Genomic DNA, 10,938 nt, shown 5'->3' with positions numbered 1-10,938 from the left:
AATATTAATTGTCAATCTATTTGAAGACCGAGACACAAAATCCTTACTATCTTATGTAGTGAATTATGATGAGTGATGAGTGATGAGTGATGAGTGATGAGGCGAGATGAAATGGGTTAAATTTAAATTAGAGTGGGGCATAACAGTAATTTCAAGAAGCACAAAAAAAAAAGAAGCAAAATTCCTTTGACCTAAATACCCTCTTTTTGTGGTTAGCCTCAAACCTGTTTTCCCCAAAATTTTTTCCCTTCTCAGCCCTCGGAACCGATGCTGCTTCTACCCTTCTAATTCCCAATCTTCCTCTCTTCTCCTTACCCTTCTTACCCTAAATTCCGATTTTCTCCACTTCCCCGCCATTTTTCCTTTCAAAAACTCTCAGTCTTCTTCTTCTTCCCTCTATTGCTAAACCATTGTTCTTTATTTGATCCGGTTCCTAATACTCCGAACCCTCGATGTAGTGTCTTTCTGAGCGTTACTCACTTCGTCTTTGTGTTTCTTTCGAGATCCTAAGGCCATGGCACTATACCCCTCCTGGAAAAGGTAAAAGATTATTATTATTATTATTATAACTGAGCTGTATATTTTTACATCAATTCTGTATGTCTTATGTTTTATGAAAGTTTTATTCTTGATTGTTTACATAGATTCTCACCTTAGCTCTGTTACACTATTTTTCTGAATTATTATTGTTACTATTTTGCTGTAATAAAGTGGTGATTTTGATCTTAATTTCTGGTAAATAATTTATTACAATGTCAGTTCCGTGGGTTTGACCATTTGATTATTATCTATTTGATCATGGATGTGTGGGTATGAATTTCCAGCTGTGCAATTGTAAAATTGTAATCAGCAGCTGATTTTGCATAATGCAATTTGTGATTGGGACTGGTATCCATGAACCCCTGATGGTAATGCCACGGGGGAATTGGATAATTACATATGTTTATATAAGTGGGGAATTCTGGAGAGTAATCATATGGTATTAAAGAATTTGTGTAGTGGGTAAGAAGGGTGATTGAAATGGGTCAAGAAATGACTTGAAGATGACATGCGAGTTTTCTAGTGTGATAATGGTGGTTGATGGTCTTGGCTTATTTGAAACGGATACTTAAATGGCTTCTTAGTGTTCCTTTGACAAAGTGTCAGTTCATGTTGTCTTGTGGATATATGGTGTATAGTCATAAAAGTTAGACTATGAGCGTGGATAAGAATGTGTCATATCTTATGGGTTTGTGTCAAAGGACTAGGATGTATGATTGTGGTGGTATTTGGCCATTTCTTTCATTATATATGGCCTCGACCACCTCTCCATGGGTATTCCCTCCCGGGATTGGGTCCTCTATGTTGTTTTACTTATATATTAAAAACGGTGGACAGCTCTTCTTTTATGTTTGTAGGCATATCTGTCATTTATTTATTTACTTTTCTGTTTTGGGAGATATTGTGGCAATCATTAGAGCAATTTACTTTCTGTGTGTTCTGCCTATATGACTCACATGATTCTGTAGTATGTACATACTGTCAAATCGCATTTAATATGTACTTAAGGTAGGAGAATACTTGAGGAAAGGAAAGAAAAGTAATATGTTCTCTTTATTAGATGCTTCTTGAATTACCTGCCTTCTATTTGTTTGCTGCCTGCCTAGAGATTTCACTTGACTTGTTTCATATTCTGTGTGAAATGGTTACGTGCATCATCTTCATTTTGTTCCTGTTGTAGCTTTCTTGTGATGCATGCAATTCAGCACCTTTGATGTTTCTGTGCAGGACATAGGATTGATATGCTATATCTGACTTTTCCATTGTATCTGCAGGATCTTGCAGCAGTGTCTCGGTCCTTAATCAGTTATTTGTGTTGTACTTTGTGCAGTGGTCATTTATATCTTTGATGACTAATCAAGATTTGATACTTGGTCAAAATCACAATTTAGCAATAAGCCATGACCAACAATTAGTGATGGACCATGATCATAATATGGGGCTCAGCCAGGGTCATGCATTGGAACTGGGGGCAGGCCATGAGCATCATATGGATCTGGGGCAAAGTCATGATCATGAACTTGGCCTGGGAAATGCCCAAGACGAAGACCATGAGTTGGAGATGAGACAGAGCCATGATCAAGAAGGTGAGCATGGTCACACTTATGGCCATGAGCATGAACTCTCCATGGATCACAAACCAGGGCATGATGACCGTGAGATGCCCCTTCCTGAACATAATCATGAGTTGGTACTGTCGGAGAACAATGATTTGCCCGTTTCTGAGAACCATGAATTTGATGAGAACATGGCCCTGACTGTGGTTCAGAACACGGAGATAGGCATTGATTCTGCCGATCATTTGGGTATCGAACAGTCCCAGCTTATGCTATCTACTCCTGTAATTCAGGCTCGTGTAGTTGCTGTAAATCCCACTTATGAACTCTCAGTTGGGCAAGAATTCCCTGATGTAAAGAGTTGTCGAAGGGCATTGAGGGATGCAGCAATTGCTTTGCACTTTGAGATGCAAACCATAAAATCCGACAAGACCCGCTTTACTGCTAAATGTGCAAGTGAAGGCTGTCCGTGGCGCATTCATGCTGCCAAGCTCCCAGGTGTTCCAACATTTACCATTAGGACCATCCATGAGAATCATACATGTGGAGGAATCGCCCATCTTGGCCATCAACAAGCCTCAGTTCAGTGGGTCGCTAACTCTGTGGAGCAAAGGCTGAAAGAGAACCCTAATTGCAAGCCAAAGGAAATATTGGAAGAGATCCATAGGGTTCATGGTATTACCTTATCTTACAAGCAGGCTTGGAGAGGCAAGGAGCGTATCATGGCTGCAATGCGTGGTTCTTTCGAAGAAGGATATAGATTGCTTCCGCAATACTGCGAACAATTGAAACGCACAAATCCCGGCAGTATTGCATCTGTATATGGAAGTCCCACTGATAATTGCTTCCAACGTCTCTTCGTTTCTTTTCAAGCTTGTATATATGGCTTTTTAAATGCTTGTCGGCCACTCTTGGGGCTTGATAGAACATATTTAAAAAGCAAGTATCTTGGTACCTTACTTCTTGCTACTGGATTTGATGGTGACGGTGCCCTCTTTCCTTTGGCATTTGGTGTCGTTGATGAAGAGAATGATGATAATTGGATGTGGTTTCTGTCTGAGCTTCACAACCTGCTTGAGATTAACACTGAAAACATGCCAAGGCTTACGATTCTGTCTGATAGACTTAAGGGAATTGTTGATGGTGTGGAAGCGAATTTTCCTACAGCATTCCATGGATTTTGTATGCGTCACTTGAGCGACAGCTTTCGAAAAGAATTTAATAACACTATGCTTGGTAATCTCCTCTGGGAAGCAGCCAATGCACTTACGGTGATCGAATTTGAAGCAAAAGTTCTGGAGATCGAAGAGATATCACAAGATGCTGCATATTGGATTCGAAGAATTCCACCACGGCTGTGGGCTACTGCATATTTTGAGGGGCAAAGGTTTGGTCATTTGACAGCTAACATTGTTGAATCTTTAAACACTTGGATATTGGAGGCATCTGGCCTTCCCATAATTCAAATGATGGAATGCATCAGAAGGCAGCTAATGACTTGGTTTAACGAACGGCGAGAGACCAGCATGCAGTGGACATCAATACTTGTTCCTTCTGCTGAGAGACGTGTTGCAGAGGCTCTTGAACACGCTCGTACATATCAGGTTCTTCGTGCCAATGAAGCTGAATTTGAAGTTATATCTCATGAAGGAACAAATATAGTTGATATTAGGAATCGTTGCTGTCTTTGTCGAGGCTGGCAGCTTTACGGTTTGCCCTGTGCGCATGCAGTGGCAGCACTTCTTTCTTGCAGGCAGAATGTCCACAGATTCACGGAGAGCTGCTTTACGGTTGCAACATACCGGAAGACATATTCCCAAACCATACATCCAATTCCTGATAAGTCTCTATGGAAGGAGTTGTCTGAAGGGGATCCTAATGCAACCAATGCTCTTGATGTTATCATTAATCCTCCGAAATCACTCAGACCACCTGGACGACCAAGGAAGAAGCGTGTTCGTGCAGAGGACCGCGGCCGTGTCAAGCGTGTGGTGCATTGTAGCCGTTGTAATCAAACAGGCCACTTTAGAACCACATGTGCAGCTCCCATCTGAGGTTTATTTTCCCTTGTTGCAAACTTGCACTGGTGTTTTTTAGGCTTGATAGCTTAGTAGATTGGCAAGTAATGTTTATTTACTTGACATTAATGTGAATTAATTTATTGCTGAGACTTTCTATGTGTATATACTCCAATAATTACAGTATTATTCAATAGTGTATTTGGATTTGAATATTCTCATATTCAAGTATCCAACGGCCTTCTACCTCCGAGGTCACACTTGTGTGATTTTAGTTTTGATGTGATGGGATTTTTTAATGCTATCGATTTTCTTCTTGCAATGTAAGCATCCGGATTCTGGAGTTGTTCACAGGTGTATGAATACCAAGAATGATTATATATTAGTATTATTACTCATGGTGATGGGAAAGTTGTTTAATCGGTCCAAAGTAATTATAGTTTATATGTACATGATTTTGGAAATGAATAAAACGATATAGTTCACTGCATCCCTTTTAGAATTTGATGTCATCACAGTTTTGTTACAATACTGCACATAGACAATATATTACAATTAATAGGTGAAGTTGCTTTGCTTCATGATTCTAGCGGTATTTCCTTGAAAGGAGATAATTTTGCAAAACTTTTATAAATTAAGATGCACATGGTTGAGGGGATCTAATAGCCAAGTTAAGAATTTTCCTGGAAAAAGAATTAATGGAATATGAACATTTTTAAGGTGCTTTGTCTCAGCCTATGCTTGTTTATTTATTAAGGGTTAGTTTGGATTGACTTTTAAAAAAATATTTAAATTTTTTATTTTTTTAAAAATATTTTTTGAATAAAAAAATTATTTTATATTTGAATAAATTTAAAAATAATTATATAAAAATGTACTTTTAATTTTATTTGAATAAAATAAAAATAAAATATTTTTTTATTTAAATTACATAAAAAGGACAAGATCAAAACAAAAAACTCATGACTAGTAACCACAACACTTCTTTTATATGTTTAAACTCTTAATACATGCTACTAACATATTAAAAAATAAAGCGCTACATAATCTCCCTTAGTAGTATAATAACTTTATATAGCCAGTGCATCTGTTTGCTCAACTTGATTATATAAATAAAAAGAAATATAAATGGATACATATATCCATAACTTATAAAATACTAATGATGCATATATTGCGGTAATTGATTTCTTATGTGATTTCTTAATTCCTCCATCATTTTCTAAAAGTTCGTTCAATAACACTCTTCATACATAAATGATAGTAATTAAAAACTTCATTATGTGATCTAAAAGGAGTATTTTTTTTATCTAAATAATATTCTAAATTCAGAAAGATGATATTTTATATTTCTTAATTGCTTTTTTTTATTATAGAAACTATTGTAATATTCTTGAACTTATTAGTTACTATATTTTTCCAACCTTCTTAATTAAAGTGTATGAGATAATAATTTTCTTCTGACATACAGTAAAAAAAATTTCGGTAGTATAATCATTCTATCTAACCTTTTTAGTCATTTGTATTTTAGTTGAATTTTTTTTATTGACTTTTCTAGAAATTAATTTTGGAGGTATGCTATTTTGTGTAATCATAAAAAGACTATCAAAATTATATGTAATTTTTATTAGTATTTTCAATAATACAAAACAAAGAAGTAAGAACCAACTAATCAATAAATATTAAAAAGTAAATTTATAATTGACCATAAACAAACAATAAAAAATAGATTTTTAAAATTATCTTAGATTAATCAACACACTTGAAGTTTCACATAAATTTCTATAAGTCAAACTTAAATTAGCTTAACAATATATATATATCTTATATGAGTAATAAAAAGTGTAACTAAAATTAATAATAAAATATAATAAGGTATGACAACTTAAGGAGTCTTTTCAACAAAGTAATGAGAATTAGGAAGGGATTTAGAATTTGGAGAAAACTTTAATATTCAAAAAAAATTAAAGATTTCGAGAAAAAATTAAAATTAAGGATATAAATTGTAATTACTAATTATGTTAAAGGATATTTTTGGTAAAAATATTTAAAAATGATTTTTTTTCTATTTTTTTAAAAGTAATGTGTTGTTGTGTAAGATCCTAGATTTTTAAATATTAGATTATGATATTTATTATAATTTTAAAGAAAAATTTATATGATTACCTCTAATTTAAAATTGATGAATAAATAATATTTTTTTAAAGATAATTTTATTGGATTAAAATTAGTTTTCAATTATTACATTACCTCTATTTTTATTAGAAATTACCAACTTACCTTCACCATTTTTTTCCCAAATCAAAACCCTAATTCTAACCTAAGTGAGACACTCCCTCACCCTTCCTTTTTCCCTCAACAGCCGCCACCCCCTTCCCACACACACAGCCATTATTACCCTGTTTTTGGTTCTTTCTTGTGCAGTAATTTGTTTTGGTTCTAAAAACCCTTTTAATTGATGTTTTTATTATATGTTGCTGAGGATTTTGTAGTATTATTGACATAGAATTGAGTTTTGGTTCTTGCATGTGTGATTAAAGTTGCTACAATTGCTTCGAAAGTGGAGTGGAGTTAAGGTTACGGCTGCCCCTATCCGCTATTGCGGGTCGGGAGAAAGAGGATTTTGACGCGTTTTATAGTTTTTTAGTTTCGATTATTTGAGGTAGTGGCTTTTTCTTAAATTCATTTTACTTTTAAGAATTGTTACAAGTCGATATGAATGCGAAAAATGCATTTTTATAATTTTGTAAGTCTTATGGATTGAATTGAGTTGCTTTGAATGAATGTAATTGCTTGCCTTGTTGGTTTATTGATCGATTAAAAATGTTTAGTTGATTGTTGCTGAAATGATTGCTTGATAATACTGTATTGATTGTGAAATTGAAACGTGATAAGTAATTGTCGAATGGAGTTGGATTTTGTGGTTGGTTTGAAGTTGTTATGATGATGGTTGGATTGTGGCTGTTTCTTATTATTGAGATGGAATACTTGCTATAAGTTTTGGGTAAATTGATGATGTCATTTTTATTTCCAAATTGAGTGGATTAAGAACATTGTTTCTTTTTATTTTTGTTGAGAAAAAAGTCAGTGATTTGCGGTGATTGATGGAACCCGTAAGGAGTGGTAAAGTCCATATTTTAGGAGAGGTGCTGTCAAAATTTTTATAAATTTAGATTCAACTGAATAATAAAAAAAGAGATTGGTTGTTACCCCCTAAGCTTAGAAACTTTGTTTGAAGTGTTATTTGAAAAATTTGGGTTGAGGAATTATTTATTTGATTTTGATTTAACTATAGAAAGGATTGTGTTTTGGAGTATTTTTATGTTAAAGTAATTATTCCAAAATAAGTGGTTATGTTTCAATAGAGTTTTAATTGGGAAATAAGAATGATTTTGAATCCTTTTAGGAAGACATTTTAAACTTAAAGTGATGTTAAAGTTAATTTTGAAAAATTGGTTGAAGAAAATGAATTACTTCTAAATAAAGAATTATATTTTGAAGATGTATTTAGTAAATTTAATGTGTTTGAATTGATTTAACGCAACGATATGATTTTCGAGCCTTCTAGGAATGATTTAAACTTAGAAATGAAATTAAAATCGGTTTTGGAAACTTGTTTTAAAAAATGTGATTTTTATGGTTATGTTAAGTTGAGATTTTCAAGAATTATGGAGTTACGTTGAATTATATTATATGAAACTGGTTGAGAATCTAAGCGAGGCTTATGATGAAAATTATTATTTATATATATGTTGGCAAATTATGATTAATGATGAATTAGATGATGAAAATAAGTTTGATTGATATGATATTGCCTGTGTAGATGCAAGGGTTGTGGTTTTGTCCCACTTACTCTAGGCTAAGATTTGAGAATATATGGAGAGATTATGATTGATTATAAATGATTGTTATTGACAATGGGAATTGATTAAGTTTGTGACTATGAATATGATTACTGACTGGCAAAGATCGTGGTGGTGTACTGCTTGTCCAATGCTGAATATGTTAATTATGAATGATTGTGAATATAATTGATTATATGTAACTTATGCATCTGGCAAGGATTGTGATGGTGTACTATAACACCCTACCACACAGAGATTTATGCTTAAGTCGTAAATCAAAGATGGTGAGATATTACGACCTCTAAAAACAAAATACATACATAGTATTTTAAGGAATATATCTTAATTAAGAGTTTGTGAAAAGAATAATAAAAATAAGTACGTATCACTCGTGAAGCATTGAGAGTAAAGGTGCATAACTGAGAAAACAAAAACATAAGAATATATATATATATATATATATATATATATATATATATATATATATATATATATATATATATATATATATATATAGTCTCAACCTACGAAAAAAGACCGGCTAGACAAATATATATACAAACCCAAAAGTATGAGAATAGTAAACATAAGGATTATACTACACATCCAAGTGTTTTTCCATCCAAGTTTTATTCAAATAGGTCCAACACTAACAAAAACTACTCTTATTAAAAGAGCGTCATTACACGCGTTTTATCTTCTTCTCCTCCCTCGCGCTTCTTCTTCTTCTTTTCCCATGCGCTTTTTCTTCTTCTTCTTCTTCTTCTTCTTCTTTCAAATACATGCATACGTCTTCTTCTTCTTCTTCTTTCAAATTCACGTATACCTCCTCTTCATCCTCCTCCTCCTCCTCCCTCTCCTTCTTCGCGCACGCAGTTTCTTCTTTTGCTTCTCCTCCTTCTCGTCATTCTCTTCTTCTTCTTCTTCTCTTCTGTTGTTATCGTCATCACCAACAACATACACATTGTTTTTTCAATTGAATTGAATGGAATTCAATTTCTAAATTGAATTGAATGGACGCAGGACGCAGGTGTTCTAAATCAGAATTGAATTGAATTGAATTGAAAATCTCTAAATTGTAGACAGAGGTGTTTCGAATTTGATTTTATATAATGGATTAAGTTTCATTCAGTCAGTACTATACAATTGTTTCACCATGAGTACTGTTCCGAGGGTTACCTGAAACTGTAGGTCGATCTCGTTCAAGATCTTTTGCGTTGGTCGGAACCGATGTGTCCGGCAGGTGTATAGCGGCCGGAGCTGGTGTGTCCGACTTGTGGGACTGAAAGTGCTGCTGATCCTTCGTCCCCGGAGGGTGGGGGGTACCTGCAAGGGACTCCGATGCTTAAGTTAGCAAGGGTATTAAGCAGGTATTGAGTAGAATCAGAGTATGAGTTATACCTGGGTGCTCCAGTGTATTTATAATGGTGAGATGTGGCCTTCTGTGGATAAGATAAGTTAGTTATCTTATCTTATCTTTGTCTTTATCTTTAAGTGAGGTCATCTTATCTTTAAGGGAACCGCCTTTCCCTCTGTATGCTTGGGTTGCCTTGGGATTTGGGGCGTGTTCCTCTATTTGGGCCCTTCTTTGGGCTTTTCTGGGGACTTGGCCGAGATCCTTAGGAAGAGGTCGGTTTGTCCTGACCTGAAGAGGTCGGTCGCTTTGTCTGTAGAACATCCCGGGTCGGACAACTTCGACCCGGGATATGAACAGTGCCCCTGCTTGAGCTCAGTTTTCTTTTTGAGATCGAGTCCTTGACTTCGGTCTTTTTTTGGTGAAGCCGAACTCAAGCATTTTGTCGACTCCTTTGCAGCAGCTTTGGATGTAGAGCGTTTCTTCCAAAAGACGCACGCTTTTATATCAGCGCTTTTTTGGGAACGTGCGAGGGTTTAATGCCCTCTTTAATTTGAGCATTAATTGCCCCATTTCCCTTTGGCTCTTTATTTCGATTTTGAAAAACCCAGAAACGGTTTCTCTCCTTTTGCCCTTTCCATAACTTCTTTTCTCTGCTCTCTCCACTTTCTGTTTTTTGTTTGCGCTTCTTGTTCTCTTTGTGTTGCAGCGTCGTTTGGCGTTTCTGGAGCCTTAGGTCTCGCGTTTCTTCTTGCGACATTGCTCTTGTTCGCGTTCTTTGTGAGAAGGCGTTCCCAGATTTCGTCTACCATCTTCAGTTTCTTTGAAGCTCGCTATTCTTTCCAGGTTGGTACTAGCTTTCTTGCTTCTTTCATAGCTTCGTCTTTAGTTTTTTGGTGAAGCTCTGATTTTGCATGTTCTGAAAGTTTGAATCTTTTCATGGTATTGTATTTTGCTTGTTGCTATAACATGCTTTTCCTATCTTTCTCTTATGGATTTGGCATTTTTTATCGGGGCCTTCTAGGGTTTTACTATTGCTTCTGGTTGTTTCCTGTCTGATACTAATAGAAAATCTGCATCTGTTCATCACTTTTTGGAGTTTGCTTTTTGTCTGATCTTTGAAAAAGGTTGCATCTTTAATGGTTCTTGCTTGGCGTGCTTTTATGTTTGGGAATGCTTTTTGTTTGGTAGACTGTAATGACTTTTTGTGTTTTTCTTTGATGAAAAATATTTGCTGTTTTGAATTCTTTCTGAGAAATGCTGGGGTGCAAGCTGTAGATCTTGCCTGGAAACCTTGCTTTGTTACTGCCTCCAAAGGATGCCCCCGGACTTTTGGTTTGAGTCTTGGGGTTTTCCTTTTCTTGTTTCTTCGCCTGTATCGTTTTGACCGAGTTGTTTTCTCCCTTTGTCCGGGATGTTTTTTAGTAACCCCATCTTCTTTTCTTACTTGTAGGATTAGTTGGCCTCATGTCTTCTCGCAATAACGTTGTAGAGATGTCTTCCAGAGTTCCCGAGGGGATGTCCGATTGGCTGGACTCCCTTGTTTTGTTGTGTGTTTCTGTTGTGGATGCTGAATTTTGCACAGAGATAAGGAAACGCCATAGGATTTGTGGTGACAATGCTCG

General features: G+C 35.3%; 1 protein-coding gene across 1 annotated transcript; it reads left to right on the top strand.

The window, feature by feature from the left end:
- The first annotated feature begins 240 nt into the window (after positions 1-240).
- On the top strand, positions 241-4,490 carry LOC130951455 (uncharacterized). Its single transcript, XM_057880103.1, has 2 exons — positions 241-540; positions 1,815-4,490. The coding sequence occupies exon 2, from the start codon at positions 1,889-1,891 to the stop codon at positions 4,148-4,150; it is 2,262 nt and encodes a 753-aa protein (XP_057736086.1). The 5' UTR covers positions 241-540; positions 1,815-1,888; the 3' UTR covers positions 4,151-4,490.
- Positions 4,491-10,938: the final 6,448 nt, after the last annotated feature.

This window comes from Arachis stenosperma, chromosome 9, assembly GCF_014773155.1.
Source record: "Arachis stenosperma cultivar V10309 chromosome 9, arast.V10309.gnm1.PFL2, whole genome shotgun sequence".
NCBI classification, from domain to species: Eukaryota; Viridiplantae; Streptophyta; class Magnoliopsida; order Fabales; family Fabaceae; genus Arachis; species Arachis stenosperma.
The sequence above is the reverse complement of the archived record's forward strand: the minus strand, read 5'-3'. Positions and strand labels throughout refer to the sequence as shown.